At 36.2% G+C, this 21,061-nt stretch overlaps 1 protein-coding gene across 1 annotated transcript in view; it reads left to right on the forward strand.

Moving 5' to 3' along the window:
• ITGA1 (integrin subunit alpha 1) overlaps nucleotides 1-21,061 on the forward strand; it is a 74,319-nt gene that overhangs the window by 42,438 nt on the left and 10,820 nt on the right. The window contains exons 9-24 of the mRNA XM_071580918.1: nucleotides 804-969; nucleotides 5,156-5,229; nucleotides 5,939-6,083; nucleotides 7,208-7,350; nucleotides 8,868-9,011; nucleotides 10,297-10,551; nucleotides 10,874-11,004; nucleotides 12,835-12,998; nucleotides 13,189-13,325; nucleotides 14,281-14,391; nucleotides 15,531-15,616; nucleotides 15,820-15,955; nucleotides 16,945-17,025; nucleotides 18,774-18,850; nucleotides 19,527-19,616; nucleotides 20,604-20,706. Of these exons, the coding sequence (XP_071437019.1) occupies nucleotides 804-969; nucleotides 5,156-5,229; nucleotides 5,939-6,083; nucleotides 7,208-7,350; nucleotides 8,868-9,011; nucleotides 10,297-10,551; nucleotides 10,874-11,004; nucleotides 12,835-12,998; nucleotides 13,189-13,325; nucleotides 14,281-14,391; nucleotides 15,531-15,616; nucleotides 15,820-15,955; nucleotides 16,945-17,025; nucleotides 18,774-18,850; nucleotides 19,527-19,616; nucleotides 20,604-20,706 (2,043 nt within the window). The remainder of the gene's footprint in view (nucleotides 1-803; nucleotides 970-5,155; nucleotides 5,230-5,938; nucleotides 6,084-7,207; nucleotides 7,351-8,867; nucleotides 9,012-10,296; nucleotides 10,552-10,873; nucleotides 11,005-12,834; nucleotides 12,999-13,188; nucleotides 13,326-14,280; nucleotides 14,392-15,530; nucleotides 15,617-15,819; nucleotides 15,956-16,944; nucleotides 17,026-18,773; nucleotides 18,851-19,526; nucleotides 19,617-20,603; nucleotides 20,707-21,061) is intronic.

The following is a 21,061-nucleotide window of genomic DNA, read 5'->3' on the forward strand; positions in this document are numbered from 1 at the left end:
ATTGTTGTCGCTTCCTTGCTATCTTTTATTGTTTTGGTACACTGAGGTGGTATAAAACCATGAACTCCAATAAAGATGTTTTAGTTAATTTAAAGAAAGACATAAACCAAAAGTTAAATCTAGCATCACACATATTTTCAATGGTTTTCTTCATAAAGTTCATTAAAGAAAAATTAGAGATCAGTGAACAAAAATTCAGTGCTTGAAGCTGCAATAATTTTTAGCAATAAAATCCCCATCTAGAACCAAGTTTGAATTGCTCCAGTTTGCAGAGATGTTAGAACATGGAAGTTTGTTTTTTATTTCCCTCTTAAATCAAGTTAATTTTATACAGCCTTTTTTTTCCTATGAAAAATGTCTCTGTCTGGGAATTAGAAAAGTGAGTTGTTTTTTTTTCTGAGGCATCCTAAATTGTTACAAGCAGTGGTGTTAAACCACAAACCAAATCTAAAATTTTACAGAGTTTTGGAGTCATTAACTCCAAATGCAAGTGTTGCTGTTGTATGTGTTTATATTGCAAATATTCACATAAAAAGGGATTATTCTACAATATCAACTTGTCCTTAGTTGCTTATATACCACATTATGACAAGAATGTGTGCTGACTATGCAGAAGCCAGTGTAATTGTGTTCTGTTCCCATTGGATAAGAATGATTTCAAACCAATTTGGGTGAGGTTTTAGCAGAACAAATAAAGGTTAGATACGATTTTCCAGTATTCTTTGACAACCTGCCTCAATGGTATCTTTAAAACAGGTCATAAAATATGTCCTTGACTTCTGTATTTTTTTAATTCTTTTTAGATTCTTGGCAGCTATAGCAGAGGAAATTTAAGTACTGAGAAATTTGTAGAGGAAATAAAATCAATTGCCAGTAAGCCTACTGAAAAGCACTTTTTCAATGTCTCAGATGAATTAGCTCTTGTAACTATTGTTGAAGCACTTGGAGAGAGAATATTTGCCCTGGAAGGTATGACATTATTTAAATTTTACTTCATGCCTGCATGACAACTGAAGCAAATAGAACACCTGCTTTTGTCTTCATCTGCAATGCTTTGTGCTGCATAGCATTTATTACACAGGTACTTTCCATGCTGATTATTAAAAATACTTTGCAATAGACAACAAAATCATAGTAACAGTGTGAATATATTCAGGGGTTTTGGAGCCTATGGAGATAATAGCCTAAAGGGGTAAGTAACCATTACTATTTTAACTGGGGTAAATAGGATTTTACCTTCCTTTATGTACAAAACATTGCCAGGTCAAACACAGATTACCCCATGATCATGTTTTTCTGCCTGAACCTTTAGGTTTTCTTTTGAGTTAGTTATTAGTTATAGTATATACAAGTTATCATGTACTGGTATATAGAGTTAAGGTATATTTGTCCTTTGAAAATGTTCGCAATGTTCAGATTTTAGCACACAAAAGTCATTCTCTCATAATGTCTGCTTACATTCTCCATCCAAATGAGGCAACACTGTCCAAATCACTGTTTGTTTCATGTACATTACTGGTAATAAGAGACAGAATTTATTAGTTGTAAATTATACTGTTCAGCTCGTAAGGGATTTGTGTCACACAAAGGAAACATCTATCTACTTGGACTGTGTTTTTCAACATTTCAATTTTCCAAGTAGCTGGAGTAGTGTAGTTTACAGCTGGATCAAAAGATAATGTTGACTTGAATGTCAAGAAATAGTACAAATTTGAGAGGGTATTTTCAAGATTTTTACATTGGAGCTATATTTTGCAGGCATATTCAGGTTGGAGTTTTATTATCATTTAATTTGATCAAATATTACCATTTTCAGCTATTGCTAAGTACTTTTAGTAATAAGCATAGTTAATTAAAATATAGTTTATATGTTCTACTCCTTCCACCTTCTGGAAGATTTTGTTTCCTCAGCTTTGAAGCAAATTACGTTGAGGAGAATCTAATATCTCTAAAGCCCAAAGTTTAGCCTACTTAGGCTCATTGAGTACTTCAAAGTTCTTTAAATATGGTGCTCTCTTCTTAAGTCCCTGTTTACTAGGAAGAATATACTTTAAGTGGAAAAATAGTTGTTTAAACAGAAATTGAAAATTGCTGTCAAATTTGTGCCTTATACTTCTAAAAAAGTGAGAAAAATATTTTTATTTTGATATCTGAATAAAATGTTAGTTACATGTATTAGCTATAATGACTATAGAATAAGTAGCTAATTAAGTGCTAGTCATAGCAACAAATGAAGGACAGAAGGAAATTGTTGTGCTCAGTGGAGGTTTTGTGCCATAGCTCAGCCCTTTGAACAACCAGATGCCACTGGAAAAGACAATCTCAGTTTGTGACACTCCACCTTGTCCCTCTTATCAGTCAGTTGCCTTTAGGCAGTGCCAATTTGTCCCATGAAACCTCAGCCACCAGACAGTGGAGTAACTTGTGCTGGTTTGAACTCTGTGCTGTTGGGGAATAATTTATTTGGTGAACTCTAACCCTTTCGTTGACTCTTGTAATTAATTCCTCTAATTATAAGAAAAAAAATTACAAAACATTTGAGCATTAAATGAGGTCTCTAGCTTAATAAAATATCCAAACAAATCTAGTTATGTTAATGTTAATGTGGTGAAACTGATTAAATTGTATAAATTTTATGTGTTTATATTGTAGTCAGCTCTTAGGATGACTAATCCTTGTCATCATGTCCTTCAGTATTTTCGTACATAAAGCATATTGTAACTCTTGTAAGTATTAACAAATTCTGCAGTAGTCCTTGAATTCAGTTATAATTTTCTGCAAATGATGCAGTAGCAAATACAAATTTCTTGGCTAATGTTACTTTTTATTTAACATAGACATCATAAAGTGTTAAGATATTTTTGCCTTCATATATTTGACTTCTTTACAATTTTTATTTCATATAGACTATAACAAAAATATATATTTGAAATAAAAAATATGGAATATTATCTTAATCCATACCATAAAAGACAAGCTAGTTAATTTCATCACTGCCAAAATGCTTCTTGATTTCCAGATTAGTGATGCTCTATGGTTTCTACCTGCAATATAAGACAAGAAATCTTGCCTCCTACACCTAAGTCCCAGATATTATGTAATCTGGCTGCCAGAGACTCAGAGTAGAAACTCAAAGTGGTATTTTAGCTTTCTGTCAAAACATAGCAAGCTTGAGCTGCTCCAATGGGTTGCAGCTAGATTATGCTGACTAAATCAATTTCTGCTGATTCTTCAGGCATAGTTTCTGGTCTTGTCCCAAAGCCTTCGAGTTGCTATTCTAGATATGCAACTGTGTCCTGGCATGTATTTTTCTGATGGTGGAGAAAAGCAGATTAATTCTGCCCCAGCTTTCTGGTGAGAGTCCAGTGTATTGCATATGTGTAATTGGAGAAGCTTAGTTGTCTCCAAACATTCTAGCTTCTGTGTGTCACATGGAGCTTGAGTGTTGAAAATCAGTATCTGAATCTATTTAAATTCTCAATCTCAATTGCCTCTTGCTAGTATAGTAGTACACTTCACTTTTTTCCCTTGGATTTCTTGGTTTTTTCATATTTTTTGTCTTTAAAAAAAATTAGAAGGAAAATTGAAAGAGATTTGAAAAATCAAATCAAACAAAAACCCTTACTTGACAGCCAATGGATTTTTACATATAATCTTTTTCATATGCCTCTGTGTCTTATGGCACGGACATTACTCTTAACAGCAGTTTTATGTTTTATCCAACCCGTAGGCAGGCACAAATGTTTTTTTCACAAAATATCCTTTGTACGATGCTTGTCAGTTTGAAACTGAATGGAAAGTTAGACTGTGGGACATTATGTAAGCAGCATTCAGAGCTGCACACATGAACAATACTGACATTGTCCTCTGCCTCACCCTGTGAGAGTCCTGTCTTTCTCAGCTCATTAAGGAGCATCCTTTACTTAATGAAAATAGCTTTTATCAGCAGATGCACAGCATGAGGTTTTATGGTTAAAAATTACTTTTTGAGACTTAGCAAAGCAACTTCATCTTGTGAAACATGATTATCTGTGTTTGTGTATTTGAGATCCTGTCTCCTTTCTATGACTGGCTGTAAAATCCCCACAATAAGCAACGACATCATGTCGCAGGGAGCAAACTCTGTGGTTTAGCTTCTGAGTGTCAAAAGTTCAGTATTATTTAACAGTCCAGATGGCTGAAATTCATGCAGCCATGCCTTGTTATGGCTCAGTTTCATTACACAGTTGAAGGTTCAATTCAGCACTCAGCTGGTAGCAAACTGTGAACTATTCCTGGACCAGCATCAGAGCAGATTTCATAGTTCCCTTCTGCTACTGCCTGTTGCCATATTTTGCTCTCAAGGAAGAATCAACGTACAGAATATAGTTCCCTTACTTGGCCGCTTTAAACAGTCACAAAAATAGTCCTTCACTATTAAGGGCTACTTATCTTCCTTTTAAGTAGAGGAAAAGGCAGAATTTTTCTTCCCTGATGGTATTACAAGTTTACTTGGGAGCAAAGCAGTTAAATAACTAGCATATGACTACCTGAAAAGGTATTTAAGCTAGTAAAAAGTCACCTGATAACTTTTTTATACAAAGTTACTTAAGAGAATCAGTAAGATCTTCATGTGATTTTCTGGGCAGGATTATAATTCCCAAGTCTTTCACTAAGGCTTATGAATCTTGGACAGCAGAGATTTTCCTATGTTGTTTTTGCAGAGGCTCATACAAACATCAAGTGTTTTGCATTTAAAGTTATTCCATCTGCCTTCGAGTTTTCAATTGCTTGAATACAAAGCCAGGGTTATATGGGCTGGTGTTTTATTGTTCACTTAGCTGAAGTGGAAAATGGCTTAACCATATTAATCAAGCATTCCAAACATACTTGCCATCAGCCTGAGTTCAAATCTGGTCAGTTTTAGCCCAGAAACTTTGTTGAACAAGTTCTGAGACATGATTTTAAAATGGAAACTCTCATACTTGATGGCAGCATTTAACACTGATCTTTATTTCTGTGTTTATTATAAAAATCTATGGCAAACTATAGTCACACAATAGTTTATGTATGCTATGTATGCTCTCCTTACTATCACACAAACATTTTCACTTCAGTTGCTTTTTCAGATTGAAACTAATTTATTTTTAGAACTTAATTTTTTTCTTTTTAATAGCCACAACAGACCAGCAGGCCTCCTCATTTGAAATGGAAATGTCTCAAGCTGGTTTTAGTGCTCATTATTCTCAGGTAAACAAACTCATTGAAAGTAAAATTAGTTTATGAAGCAGATATTTTTTTGGTGATTCTGTGAAGTTTTGGAGTGTCCTGTAATCCATTATGGTTTTTGTAAAATATATGTAAAGAACAGTTATAAGCAATGAAAGCATAAGTGTATACTTCACATGAACTCTAAATCTAGTGGTCCCATACCACTTTCTATCAGGAGAAGAGCCTAAGAATATGTTAAGAAAGATGGAGAAAACTTTTTACCAGGGACTATAGTGACACGACAAGGGACAATGACTGAAAGACATTTCTAGAGCAGGGCCAGAAGAGGACTAGCAGGCTGAAGCACTCTCCTATGAAGACAGGCTGAGAGAGCTGAGGTTATTTAGCCTGGAGAAGAGAAGCCTCCAGGGAGACCTTAGAGCAGCCCTCTAGTACTTAAAGGGGGCTTATGAAAAAGGAGAGTGACTTTTTACAGAAGAAGCCACTGAGCAATCTGATCCAATGGGTGGCATCCCTTCCTATGACAAGGGCAGTTGGAACTAGATCATTTGAAGGTAATTTCCAACCCAAGCCTTTCTATGATTCTATGATTATAAGGATCATGATATAATAGGAAAAGCAAGACTAAATACATAAGTATATAGGAAGCATTACCCAAACGTGAGCATCCTGAACCATGATGGATAACTCAGATGGAGAACAGGCTTTTTGTTTTAATCTGATTCAGGATTGGATCATGCTTGGAGCAGTTGGAGCATATGACTGGAATGGCACAGTGCTCATGGTGAAGGACAGTGGTATTTCAATGCCAACTAATGACACCTTTCGTGACAGGATTTCGGAGAGAAATGAACCACTTGCAGCCTATCTAGGTAAGAGAAATAGCCCATCTTACACTTTTCAACAAATGCTACAAGACCTCTCTCAAGGCTCATTAAAAAAGAGTATCATGCAGAATATTATCTTATATTCTAGGAGTCTGGGAACAAGTCTACGCTATGATTCTCTTGTTCTTTTAAAAAATAAATTTCTACTTCTATAATCATAGAAGTAGTCCAAACATAGATCTAAGTATGTCTAGGCTTTCTCAACAGAGTTGTTTAAACTGTTCAGAGAAGATTTCACAGATTCCTCTAGTATTCTTACCAAGTTTTTCTATGCCTTGAAAGTTATAAAGTCTTATTCAATATTCAATCTAAGTATTTGCTTAAAACTAAGATGTTTTCAATCACACAATGGACAAGACCAAAAAGATCAATACCTTTTATAATAATTTTTTACTTATTACTAGGCTACTATTATCTTCTCATCCTTTTCTACAAAAAAGATGTCCTCTAGATCTTGTTTTCTACACCTCATTGTTATATTTGCCCTGTTACCTCATTTAAGCCACACTTTCATTGATGAAGAATCAACTCTAGAATAATGTAATGTTTTTTTCCCTAAGTACACTATCTTCTTTGCAGAATGCATTTAGCTGCCTTTTTTTATAACTCAGATTTGGTAAAGTCATTTTAAATTTACATCCTATCCTCCATAATAATTGCAACTCTTCTACAGTTTTGATTTATCTGAAATTTTTTTCCTTCACCAAAGTTGTTAAATTGTTGTTAATATTAAACAGAGCTAGGTTCAAAATGCCCCCAGAATAATTTTTGGAAGACTATGAGTTTCACAGTGAGCTGGTGACAACTGTTCTTTGAAAGGAGTTTTTCAACCATCTACTCATTTCACCATTACCATCATATTGTGAGAATGGCAAAGTGAACATGACTCACCAGCCCGTGAGCAGGTTTAATAACACAGCAGTGCTCAGGACTCTGAGACTGTAGGCAAATACATATCAAGCCCTTTTAGTTAACTCTGCTGTTGTTCTCTAGCATAAGCAGGGCTAAACATCTACGTGTAGAATAAGCCTTAAAAAGGCTCTTAATCACAGCGTGTATTTCTGATCTATTGTGTGTGTACCACATTTTGACTTCTTTCTGCTTCCTAGGATATACTGTGAATTCAGCATTGACTCCTGGAGGTGTATTGTACATAGCAGGACAGCCACGATACAATCACACTGGCCAAGTTATCGTTTATAAGATGGAAGGAAAAGCAGTGCAAGTAATTCAGAGATTAAATGGAGAACAAGTAGGTATACGCTCATGGTTAACATACAAGAGCAATATGGCAGGAGAAATAAAAATAATTATTTCAAATGAGAGCTTTTCATTAGAATTGCTCATGAACCTGGAATTTGTAAGCAAAATCAGAAGGAAAAATTAGGCAGATCCTATAGTATAATTAGCAATGAAATGTGGATTCTACAGGAGTCAGAGATTCTTGGAAATTTTCTCTTTCAGGGTTAAAACCTCACTGGTATCGAAGTGATTATTGCCATCTCTGCAACGGGGAAGGGCATGTCATTGGCAAGGTTCTGTGTAAGAGCATCAGCTAGAATAATAGTTTCTTGGTATATTGAGTAGCAGCTCACTGAGAGGTGTTGTTGCAGAAAGGAAAAAAACCCATGCAATTGTATAATTAAAGATAGTATTATTAAGAAAATGTGATGCTTATGAGGATTGAAAGACCAACCTACTCAGGTCTCCCCACACTGAAGTACTCCCAATGCTTCTCTCGGAAGCATTGTTACACAATTTTCATGTGTAGCTGATGTCTGCAGCTGAGCTAATCAATCAGTCGTTTTGGAGTTGATGAACTAAAGTAGGTATTAGGGAACTGGGCCTGTTCAGCTTCAGAAAGAGACAACTGAGAGGGAACCTTGTCAGTGTCTGTAAGTGTCTCAAGATGGATGCCAAATGGCGTAGCCAGGCTCTTCTTGGTGGTGCTGAGCAGTAGGACAAGAGGAAACGGGCAGAATCTGAGGCATAGGAAGTTCCATCTGAGTATGGGAAGAGCTTCTTTACTGTGGAGTGACCACACACTGAGCAGGTGGTCCAGAGAGGTTGTGGTTTCCCTCACTGAAGATACTCAAAAACTATCTGGATGCAATCCTGTGCAATGTGCTCTGGGATGGCCCTGCTTGAGCAGGGAGATTGGACCAAATGACCCACCGTGGTCCCTTCTGGCTCAACCGATTCTGTGATTCTGTGATTTTTAAGGCTTGAGGGATCTGAATTACTTGAAGCACCTCTGTGAGGTGAGATGTATCTTGCACTAGAAGAGACTACTTCTCATTTTAAGTGTAAAGGAAATGCAGCACATCTAGCTTACCTGTGAAGTGAATGTAATCAGACAAATCCTAGAGCTTGTACCCAGTCATTTAGTGGCACCTCGACAATTTTGGCTAGTATCTGCACTGAGGTATCTCAGCATTTGTTCCAGCTTTTTTCCTTTTTTTTTTGAAGAGAAAACTAGCTTCCCCAAGATACTTTATTCAAATGCTGTCTTAAGAGATCCTACTCACCAAAGCAAGTTTCAAACTCAGTAGTGTTGCAAGGTGAATGGGCGACTCTTAAATAGAAAAATCAGACAAAAAACATTAAAATTGAAAACAAGCTTCAAAGGCAAATAAAAAAATCTACATAGGCAAGAAAATTTCTGCCTAATGGTTAACATTTGGCATTGTTCTAAGCAAGCAATAATAGGTCTGTGAAAAGGAAATGTTACATGATGTTGCTGACTCTGACGTGTATGTTTTCCTACAGATTGGGTCATACTTTGGGGGCGTTATTACCACAGTTGACATCGATAGGGACTCATTTACAGACCTTCTTCTTGTTGGAGCTCCTATGTATATGGGAACTGAGAAAGAGGAGCAAGGAAAAGTATATGTTTATAGTCTGAATGAGGTAAGACCAATTATTGTGCCGGAATAGAGTATGCACTTTACTGTCTTTATATCCTTGTTTTAGAACTTTATTCTCAAACTCTTTCTAAGGGAGTGTGTTCTGTAGATAAGCGCTATATCCTATAAGATGCAATATGGCAGAGATGCAAATTTATAGAATTAATTTTCTATCACATTTTCTTTTTGCTTTCATAGATGAGGGAACAGTAAGGCTCATCCATCCTAAAAGTGTGATCTCCACTATACTTGTGACTTGCTTAGCAACCTAGAGCTAAACCCCATACAGCCAACAGCTTTTAAAAGTGTCCAGTTAGATTGAGGATTATAGCAGCTACACCTCAGTTTCTTAATTTGATGAGTCTCTCCTTCCAATATCTGTGGATACTTTTTCCTTGTCTCTTTTCTTCTTTTAGTCCAATACCATTGTGTATTGTTACATCAGTTATCAAAATTTGCCTTAGCAATGATAGTCTCCTAAAATATGTTTCAAGAAAGGGACCTGGAGAGACTGGATATATTTGACAAAGAATTCTTCCAGTTTCTACATTCATGTCAGTAACAACAGATTGCTGGTGAATAGGGTTGGTGAGAAAACAAGAATTCCATGTCCTCCAATAATGTGGGGTTTGAAATTTGTGCTTTTTTTAATCTGTCTCCAAAAAAGACATGCAGCAACTGCTTACTGCTGCTAATCTTTAACATGGAACTCATGGGACCAATCTCTTGGAAAGACTGGTCACATACCACAGGATCTGTGTATTTTGGGTCTAGTATGCACTCTGGATCAGAATATGTATGTTAGGCCATGGCGAATGTGTCTACTGGGTGCAAAATTCAGTCTACGTAAAAGAAATGCTATCTTTTGTTCTGGAATAACAGTATTGCCATCTGTGTTTCATCAGAAACCTGGCTGACCTCTCAGATTAAGAAAATGCCTTTAGAAAAACTCTTTACACTACCTAAAGAATGAAGTGGTTTACTTACAATAACATCCAAATGTTGTTATGATACTATGCTTTCCTGTGAACCTCTAACTTCAAAAAGTATGCAGAAGCATCTAGATGCAGAAAGAGGGGAGCAAGAATGCCTTTCCCACATGCTGCTTGGAAAGACCATTTGAATTACAGTTATAGAATCACAGTTTCTGCAGTGCACTCCATCACTAGGAACAGGATGTAATTGTTTTGTTTAATTCATCTGTTTGTCTTCTGGACAGGAGCTCTTAAAAGTCTGCATTGCTAAAACATTAATGGAAATTCACAAACTCTAAATTTGTCTTTTAACAGACGAAGTTTGAATATCAGATGAGTCTTGAACCAATAAAGCAGACGTGCTGTTCACCATTAAAACAGGATACCTGCAAGGTTCTTAAGAATGAGCCTTGTGGTGCACGCTTTGGGACTGCAATTGCTGCAGTGAAGGATCTCAACCTTGACGGATACAATGACATTGTAATAGGTTCTCCTTTAGAGGATGACCATCGTGGAGCTGTTTATATTTATCATGGCCGTGGCAAAGCAATCAGTAAAAAGTATTCACAGGTATGGAATAAAACTTTACAGATTACCATCTTATCTAATGTATGTAATGTATATAATCCGTCTCCAGTTGTAACATCTTTTTTAAACTGCTCTGTACTTTTAAACACACTGATTTAACCTAATATGACTGTTGGTATTGTTAGAAAATATATTTGCATGCTTTTATTAGAAAGATTTTAACATGTTCTGTACAGCCAGAAAAGTAGATGTTTTGTAATCTGAAAATTTGTGGTGTATTCATCAAACTCCACCTCACTGCTATCAAGAGCATCTTGACTGCTCTTCAATGTGCACTGCATTAACCTCTTTACACATTTCACAGCGTATTGCATCAGGTGGAGACGGGGAAAAGGTGAAGTTTTTTGGCCAGTCTGTCCATGGAGAAATGGATTTAAACGATGACGGGCTGATTGATGTTACCATCGGAGGCCTTGGTGGGGCTGCCCTCTTCTGGTACGGAGACTCATAGCAGCTGTCAGGACAGAAAAAGCTTTTTCTTGGGGTACCAATGTAACTTTGCATGCATGACAGTTTGGAGTCTGTGAGGATACTGGGTTCATCTCATGCTCTGACACTGACTGTGAATCTTCATCTTTTCATGTCTGTCTGGAGGAATGAGCATAAAACTTAATGTATGCAGTTATAAGTACAAGAATGTTGTAGAAACCTTGTTAGCCTAGTATGAAGAACTTGTCCTCCTAGATGATAATCAAAATAGAAACTGATTCAACTTGTGGCACTACAAAAAATATGAAATAACCCTAATTAAATAGGAAATCCTAATAAAATAGGAAAAAACCCTAGTTGTTCTCTTTTTCTTGGTCTATTGTATATCATTTTATTAACAATATCAAGAACAGGTTCAAATATAAAGGGGTCACTAAGCAAACTCATTTTATTTCCTGAAAGTAAAACTACAGTTTGACTTTCTACAGAAAATCTGAAAAATTTAACCAAGATTTCTGGTTACCAATTAATTAATTTTCTTTATATAAGAGTATGATTGAAATGTCATAGTGAGCAATATAATTTTTAAGAAATAAGAGAAATAAATGAGATTAAATCCCTCATTTCTAAAGCACAAGTAAAACTATTTCTGACTCTGGTATGGAAAATGCTAACCCATTGCTGATCCTTGCTTTCCCTGTCCTGCTGTTCCACCTGACTCACCTGTTAGGTAGTAGAGTTTGTGAAGGATTGCTACCATCCTCAAACTCCCAGCTCCTCACCTTCAGCTGGTAGTTTCTTTATAAAAGCTGTGTGGGAACACAGTGTGATCCCCTTTCATTGCACTACTTAGATTACAAATCTGAAGAAAGTTATTTTGCCACCTACATTTTTTACTGGTTTAGTACACTGACATACTTCATCTATGGCTGAAAGGGAACTGAATCAGAGCAAAGGATGAGACAGGAATGCATTGCATGGATGAAGGACAGTTAAAGTGAAAAAAAAAGTGGGTGAATCTCAGTCTGTTTATACATTCACTACCCAAGAGATGGCACACCACCCTCCAGTTTGTGTGTAATAGTATGTTCATCTGTGGATACTCTCTCGATGATAGGTCTTGGCCCTCATTCTCTTTTAAATGGGACTGGCTCTATAGAGCTGCTGAAGTGCTTTTGGAAATACTTCACCTGGTATCTGTTCTGAAACCAGTACAATACTGTGGAGAAACTCTGTGACTACTTTCTTTGTAATTTCTTTTTTACTAGTGTTCTGTATAGAATATATAGTTAATTACTTCTCTAGACCCTGACATTGCTCTTGTCCCCACTTATTCAGGGTTTTAACCTCCTGATTGATGACCAATCTTTAAAAGTGCTCTAGAGCATTATAGGTTTTGGCTGATGAGGATATTTCTTTCCCTATTTGTGTTGCTCTCTTTGTTTTCTGAATTATCAGTTGCTTTCATAGCATCACATAGCCAAGACAGCAGAAATAAAATAATATATGGCCCCTTAACTGGCATAACATGGCCAGCACTGTGCCAGCAGCTCCAGTGCAGCACAGTACCATCAACACACACCACACACCCTATCTCAATTGCAGGTTTTATGCTTCTGTTATTTCCCAAAAAACATTAATGGCTTTTTTTCTTTTTAGCTCCAAGTCTTTTGACAGTTGGACTCAATGGTCTTAAGTCTTTTCCAGTCTAAATGATTTCATGATTCCATGATCTGTATTTGAATGTTTAATGTTGCATACTTTGTAAGTTCATTCTTAAGTTTAAAAAAGTTGCTACTATTATTTCCAAGCACTTTCTTTGTGGTTTTTTTTCAGGTCTCGTGATGTGGCTGAAGTAAATGTTTCCATGCAATTCACACCTAAAAGTATCAATATCCAACAGCAAAATTGTCAGATAAACAAAAGAAAAACAATATGCATAAATGCCACTATTTGTTTTAAGACCAGAGTGAAGTCAAAAGAAGATATATTTGAATCCAGTAAGTAGATAAGCACTAAGCTATGGAATCTTTAAACTATAAAACTGCTATGCTTGAATGCATGTATTAATTAAAAAGTGGAATGTAACTTTTTTCAATTCACTATTCAAAGTGCATCCAAGATATTTTGAGAACAAGGAATGTGTAGAGGCAAAATGGTTCATAGTATTGATCTCATCTTCCTTTGCAGGTATGCAGTATTGGATTACTCTTGACTCACAAAGACAAATATCTCGAAGCTTGTTCACAGAAACCCATGAGAGGAAAATGCAAAAAAATATAACTATCAAAGGGTCAGAATGTACTAAACATAACTTCTACATGTTGGCAAGTAAATCATTTAAAGTATTTTTCTCATGTTGACACCATAATAACTCAAATATGCATTCCATTAGTTGTAAATTGGACAACAAATCTGTGTTCAGAATTAATCTTAAGAAGTGTACGTAAAATTCGTTTAATATTTAGATTTATTTATTTATACATGTGTAAAATATTTACTTATATGTACAGTCTCTTTACCTATGGATCTATTTGTTTCTGTCATAAGAAAGAGCATACTACACTTAGTGGAACCAAGCAGCTATCATGGGTAGTAATTTAGTTGCACTCAACACTCAGCAGGAGCATGTAAGCTAGAATTTGAGTCTGCATATTGGTGCAATTCCTCCTACTAAAATATAGTAAAAAAATGCAAATTAAGTTTGGGATAGAGAATATTTATTCACTGCAAAACAGAAATATAATTAGCAACTGTGAGTATGAAATTGCCCAGATTGTACCCAAGGTAAGGAGTGAATGGAGTGGTGTATTATAAGCTACCCGCATTTAAAATGTTTGGTGACTTCACTGTTGTATCATAATTCAATACTAATGGTAAATAATACCCAGAATTTTCTTCTCCCAACCGCAGACCTAAGTTTGACTTCACACAAGTTGATACTGCTGCTGCTGCTCGTCTTACTGATCTTTTCAGCACAACTAGAAGAGGAAAGTCTATGAGTTGATAGTTCTGAGATATTCTTAAATAAAACTGTGTTGGACATGCTCAGGATATATAACATTTTTATGATAAGATACACAAAACATTAGTAGATGTTTATAAGGATTGACACATTAAATGTTATATCATCAATTGCAAGCATTCAGATGCTTCTCTACCAAGGATTGCAACAATGTGACTGAAAAATATTTTACCTCAGCATTGTTTGGGTGTTTTCTAACCTCCTTAGTTACTAAAGTGAATGTCTATAACAGCAGGTTTATTTTCTTTATGTTATAGGATAAGCCTGACTTTCAGGACTCTGTAAAGGTTTTGCTGGAGTTCAATTTTTCTGATCCAGAGAGTGGACCTGTTCTTGATAGCAACCTGCCAAATTCAATATCTGAATATGTAAGTGTGTTGGTTTGAGCTGGCAAACTGCCAACCCTCCAAATACAGGGTTAAAGCCTCCCTCCCAACACCAAGGAAAAGGAGGAAAAGAGAGGGGAAGGAAAAAAAACCTTCAAACCACGTTTATACTAAAACTACATATATTTTTACAGAAAGAAAGAGACAATTAGAAGAAAGTACAAATATACACTCACACAAGTCTGAAACAACAACAAATTCTCCACTTCCTAACAAACACACAAATGTGTAGTATTTTAACTACACATTACTTCAAAAAACGTATTCCCCAGGGAGACAAACCCAAGCAGAAATGAGAGAACCAGAACAACACATTTTACTTTCCTGAGCTACCCTGTTAGCCAGTGGTGGGCCTGGCCCTCTCCATCCCCCCTGGGACAGCATCGTACGTCCTCCCAAGAGGAAGGCTAAAAAGCGACTGCCTTAACCACTCCCACACTGGTTCCTATTTCCCTGGAGATGATGTCGTAATGTGGTATGGAATACAAAATTACTGGCTAGAAGAAGTCAGCTGCTAGCTCAGCCCAGCTCAAGTCAGCTGACAGCTTCAGGCCTACTCTGAACTTTAAAACCTAAATTTAGGTCCACCTAGGTGAACCCATAACAGTAAGTCAGCAAGATTCTGTATCAATAACCAAACTATTTAAGGTAAAAATCATAGCCCACACAAGAGCTAGAACTATTGTCCACAAATTGGCTACAGAGGCTGGGGTCATTGAGCCTGTCTAGGATGTATTTCCTCCAAGTGAGTATTCAGGAACAAAAAGCTTGATTCAATGTGCTTGCAAACCAGGCTAGGATTTTAAAGTTGTACATAGTTAACTGAAGATAGAAAAGAGCGGGTGAATCTCAGCCAATTGCTTTGATGGTGCTTAGCATCATTCATATTTCTACTAATGCCTCTTTTCAGAATTTAGGTGAATCACTTAGAAGGGAATGATTGGAAAGCTTATATTTGACCACATTTTACAGGAAATTAGCATGTTTAACTGATTAATACTAGGGAAGATTTCTTTTATTATCAAACAGAAAACCTTATATAAACTAGATAATGCATTAAAATGCAAGTATTTAACAATAAAAATGGAATTAAATTAAGAATAAACATACTATTTTTGCAGATTCCTTTCACAAAAGATTGTGGAGCCAAGAATAAATGCATTTCAGATCTTGTTCTGAATGTAAAAGCAAGCATAGCTGGAGACAGGTAACTACAATTGGTTTATCATATCACTTAATATCTGTACCAAGTTTCTATGTCAATTTTAAATTCTGGAGTCAAGTAAAATAATTCTCTGGCATCCTTTCCAAGTCAGAAACAAGGTAGCCTGGATGCTGAAAGAAGTACCTCTTTATGTTAAACATAGTTTCAATAGTTAAGATGTCAAACATTCTTACTTTATTTTACAGCTCTTCTCCATTCGTTGTAAAGTCACGCAATGATAAGTTCACAATCCAGCTCTCTGTGAAGAACAAAAAGGACAGTGCCTATAATACCAGAGTTTTGGTTCAATACTCTCCAAATATTATTTTTGCAGGCATTGAGGTAGGATTTTTTTTTACATTATCAAATTTATCACAGCCTATAATGCTAGAAAGATCTGAGGAAACCTTTTTATTAAACCTAAATTTGACTAGCATCAAATCAGTTCTAGCATCATATCAGTTGATTGGAAGGGATTCCCTGGACCTGCTGTCCTGGCTTATACACATATACACCTTTGAAGAGTTTACTTATTTTGTTTTGAGTAGACTCTTGCTTAGCCTCATCCATGAACTACCAACACAAGTTTCACAATGACACTTGGACTAAGTGCCTGCCACTAAGACAACCATCAGCACCATGAATTATCTGTACCTCTATAGTGCCAGAAATGCCTTGTTATTTGCAGTAGAACTCCTGAGCCTCTAGAATTCTCCATTTGCATGTGTATAGAAAAAGCAATGTATTGCTAGGACAGAATGGATCAGTGCCTGTGTCATCCCTACCTCAGACAGCATTTCCAAAGTGGCTGTTTTTCTGCCTGCCTCAGCAGATATGCTATAGAAATTCCCCTCAGTTCAGGTGGAAAACATCAGAGGTTTGGTTTCTATCAACAGTCCTGATGTTGCACATTAGGAGAAGTCACAGATCCATAGCACTATTGCTGATCCCATGGCGTATGAAAGTCACTTTTATTGCTACATTAGGAACACATTTAAAAAATTGCATGTTCAAACTGTGTAATTATAGATATGTTCATGTGCCAGACCCCTTGACTAATTTGCTTGATGCCCAGTAGGCATATAGTTGCAAATGTTCCAAAACACTTTCACTGGAAAGGAATAATGGCTATTAATTGATGTAGATGTCCATAGGTGGAAATTGTTTTGCAGAATTTGTGGCATCCTCTTGTTCTTCTTGTTCAATTCAGGCTTTGACTCTTACTATGTTTTGACAATGAAAAGTAGCAGTGGTATATATGTGTTCAACAGGTCTGTGATGCTTAGTCAAAATTTAAAAGGAGTTGACTTTCACTTTCTTTTTCCCTTTAGGATATACAGAAAGATACCTGTGAATCTAATCACAACATCACCTGTAAAGTGGGATATCCATTTCTAAAACCTGCAGAAGAAGTAAAAAGTCCTCCTTGCATGCAAATTATCCTTGCTCTATGTTATTCTAAAGCCAAAGCAGTCCCTATCACCTCTGAATTTCTTTTCTTTTGTGTTCATCCTAAAAACTGTCCGTGCATGTTTCCCAACCTATCCTTGCTGTCAGCTGTACTGAGCCAAATGGGAAGATATCTGGTATTCAGTACCTGGGCAGTCAGCTGTGGTGTGTGAGTAGGTAATAGATGTATATTGCCATCCTTGACACTGAAGGCAAGTGACGCAACTTGGCCAGAAGTATCTGTCTCAAGGTGTGTAGGTATTTTTTAGGATATACTGATAAGACATCAGTTACTGTGACTCTCCACAGCCTGGAGCCTATGACTTTAGTTATTTTGTGTATAAAATCTGGTCTGTTGAGGAGACCATAATTTGGTATATGGAAATGCTAATGTGGATCTGCCAAAGTAAGACATCAAGACTTCACCTCTGGTCAGCAGGGAAAGAGACACCTTTCCAGCAAGTAGTCTACTTAAAATCAAACTCTATCTTGAACAGCTCCAGTAATCTATGTATCTCCTGTTGGAAAAGAGACGGAGCTTTAACTACACTAAGCCTTTGAAAAGCCATACTTAAGTTGTTCTGATATTGAATTGAGGAAAATCAATTTGCATGCAAATAAGACCAGCTGTCTTTCCTAGCAGTTTCTTCTTTGTTCCTCTGTCATGCAGAGGGAGAATCATGAGAGATGTCTTCTTGCATTGTCCCCACACATACATTCCAGCTTATGTTTTGGACTTGTAGGGATTAAGTCATCTGTTACCTTGCAGCCAAATAAGCAAACTATCCAATGCCTGTACCCACAATGTTCCATTCCCAGCTTTAGCCACATTTTCCTTTCATGCTTTGCTCTTAATTTGTCTGTAGCTATAGAGCCCTAAATTTAGAAATGTCACACTCTACTTTGCATCAGAAATCAATTAATCTCTGATTCACTAAAAAGCCTCTAGTCCATTCCTTTTTAAAGCTAGTTTTTGAATTTTAAATATGAAGTAATATGTAAGACAACTTTCTCTGGGTCACGTTGCAATAAAGATTTGTACAAATTAGAGGAAAAATAAAATTCTGAGCTGAAAAACCCATACAGTAATAAATAGGAAAGCTTTTCCTTCATATAAAATTATGCTCAAATGTCAGGACATGAAGAGGGACATATTTGGGACATCGTTCCCAAATTTTGTGTAGTGCCAAACTGGGATAGAATTGCCCTATGGGATTTTTTTGAAATCTAGTAGTTCTTTGTTTACATTGTAAACATTTCTTTTTGGTATTCTAGGTGTTTTACCATGTATTAAGTGAGATTTCAGCAGCCCTCTATGGACAGCCTGTAATTGCCAGGCTTTGAAGCTTTGTTTCTTCCTCATTAGAGGGGGAAAAAAGGGTTTTCATATACTGCTTGTAAGACAAATTAGTTTAAATTAAGAGCTATTTAGTGAGGTATTTCTTATATACTATATAATTTTTTTCCTGAGGTTTGTCAGTTAAAATTCAAGTCATCTGTTTAGTAAGTGGTTAGGTTACGTTTCCTGTTAGGTTTCCTTCTTGGTCGGACCAAATTGAAAATAGCGTATTCATTCACAGATAACTGATAAAAATATGAATAAAGTTTCCATAGATAAAAGTATCAAGAATTAGTACAATTTTCATCATATCAAGCCCTATTAGTGTGCTTTTTTTCTCTTTTACAATGTGTAATGTATTTCTCTTCACAGATTTCCTTCAAAATATCATTTCAATTCAATGCATCATATCTCCTGGAAAATGCTACTATTCATGTATATGCAACAAGGTGACTTGCAGTCTTTACTTTCTGATTTTTGTTTTTTTTCTTAAAAAGCTGTACAGTTTTGTATTTTGTAGTAAAACACAGATGACTTCAGAACATAAAAGTGGTTAAGCCATCCGTGGATCTGGCACTCTTACAGATGTGTTCAGTTCAGCGATGGATTGAGTGGACTACATAACTAGCTGTTAGTCTCTACAGCCTGAGAGTCACAAATAAGTCATAATTTCTGGTACTTTTACCTTCAGCAAAGGTTTATTCTCCTGCAGAATTACTGCATACTTTATCATGAATCACAGTTAACGAGAAGCTCTGGACTTCAAAGAGTAAAAGCATTGCAGTTGTCTCTGGTGAAATAAAGGAATGCACGTTCCCTCAATGTTTGCTGTCCTTGCAAAATCCGGGAATGGTGTGGCCGTAATTTTCCCATTTTCATTCAGTCAGCTGCAGTCTAATTTTAAAAAAGATGCTTTTTTGAGCTGGGGCTGGTGCAGAACTTATCAGTTACTGGAAATAGTATTTGGAATTTATTTTTAGGAGATGGTAATTAATTGGAAATGGGTAGTGTGCTTTCATATCCTCAGCTGTAGGTAGTTCACTTTCTTAAGATCCCTTTCCAACTACTTAGTAGTATTGCATCTCCAGCAGTCTGGTCTGAGTGACATATATTGTTTTGTTTTAGTGACAGTGAAGAACCACCTGAGACGCTGAGTGACAACAGAGGGCATGTTACAATTCCAGTAAAATATGAAGTAGGATTAATATTTGTAAGGTATTCATGCTTCTTTTTGCTTATTTGCTAGCACAGTACACAGTAGGTCTCAAAGGGCATGTAGTACTGTTTTGTTGTTGAACTGTGCTCCGTATTTAAAGACAACAGTATCAAGGCTCATAATAAAGAAGCCCAGGCTTTAGTGAAAAGTTACATGAAATAATGGAGCAGTTACTCCATATTGGGCTGTAATTCCGTTTTATCTATTAAAATTTGATCTGCAGCTTCTAAGCATAACAGCACCTTTTGTTCCTGTACTTTGCCATACTCATTCCAAGGTGTTTCAGGTGCACAAGAAAGCAAATATTTCCAGCTTCCTGGTGGCCATGGGTTTGTATCACTATAATATTTCATGGTGTGATGTTTGATTTCCATCTTCAATAATGAGCCTTAATTTTAGGTTCTTGCTTGGGGTTTGTTTTTATAGGTCTTGTAGTACCCTTTATTTTCAGAAGTTGCTAGAATTAAGTTTAATTCCATACCTGAAAAGCTTTCTGAATACCACTGGTAAGCTACATTGCATGGTGTGCAGGTGTAAATAATTAAGCCAAATTCATTTTAGATGCATTTCACAGTTCAAATCCAGCCTTTTTTTGTCCCATAGGAAATAAGCCTGAATTTGTTCTGTTTTCGCTTGGTCCTGTCTTTTACAGGACCCTGCCTGTTTCACATGGCAATACCCCGGATAAAGGACTGCACAGCTAGAATAAGAACACCAAATTCAGAACCTGATCAATTATTTTTGGGAATAATATTTGGTAATTTTGTAGTTTTATCTGAACAAAACATTCTGAATGTATGAAATAAAAAGTGAGGTCTACTCAGAAAACAGAACAGTTGAACTTCAGAGAACATAGAAGTGCACTCTTAATTGCAAGACTAGTCCTGAAATTCATGAAATAATTAAAAGACTATATTATTACCATCTGCTAGACTTTTATGAAGTTTGTGTGCTTATTGGGGTTTTTTGTGTTTTTTAATCCATAGCGTTTTCAAAGAGCACCATGTGATAATTGCAGCCAATGATACTGTTCCTACTGCTATTAACACAACAGAGCAGATTGGGGATGAAGTTACTCTGCATTATAGGGTAAGAAAAATTAATGATATAGGTATTGGCTTTTTTTTTCCCATTTAGTTTGAATTGTTACTTAAAGAGCAGATATGCAATAGATGAAACCTATTCTGTGTTTTACACTTTTCTTTTTCTTCTTTGCTCTGAAATAAAGTGAGTCAGAGTGGTCAGCTCCTGCAGAGTAGTTCTGATGCGTTTTAGTGCTCCTGTCCTCAGCTGGGGAAAGAAGGAATAACTTGCTAAATGAGAACTTTCCCTGTGCCCTTTGCAGTTTAGAATGGCTATTTCCAAAATACAGTCCAATTTGTAAAAGACAAATGCCATTCTCCAAGGATGTGGTCTTCCTGATGCAATGAATACTGCAAAGTAA

This window comes from Pithys albifrons, chromosome Z, assembly GCF_047495875.1.
Source record: "Pithys albifrons albifrons isolate INPA30051 chromosome Z, PitAlb_v1, whole genome shotgun sequence".
NCBI lineage: Eukaryota > Metazoa > Chordata > Aves > Passeriformes > Thamnophilidae > Pithys > Pithys albifrons.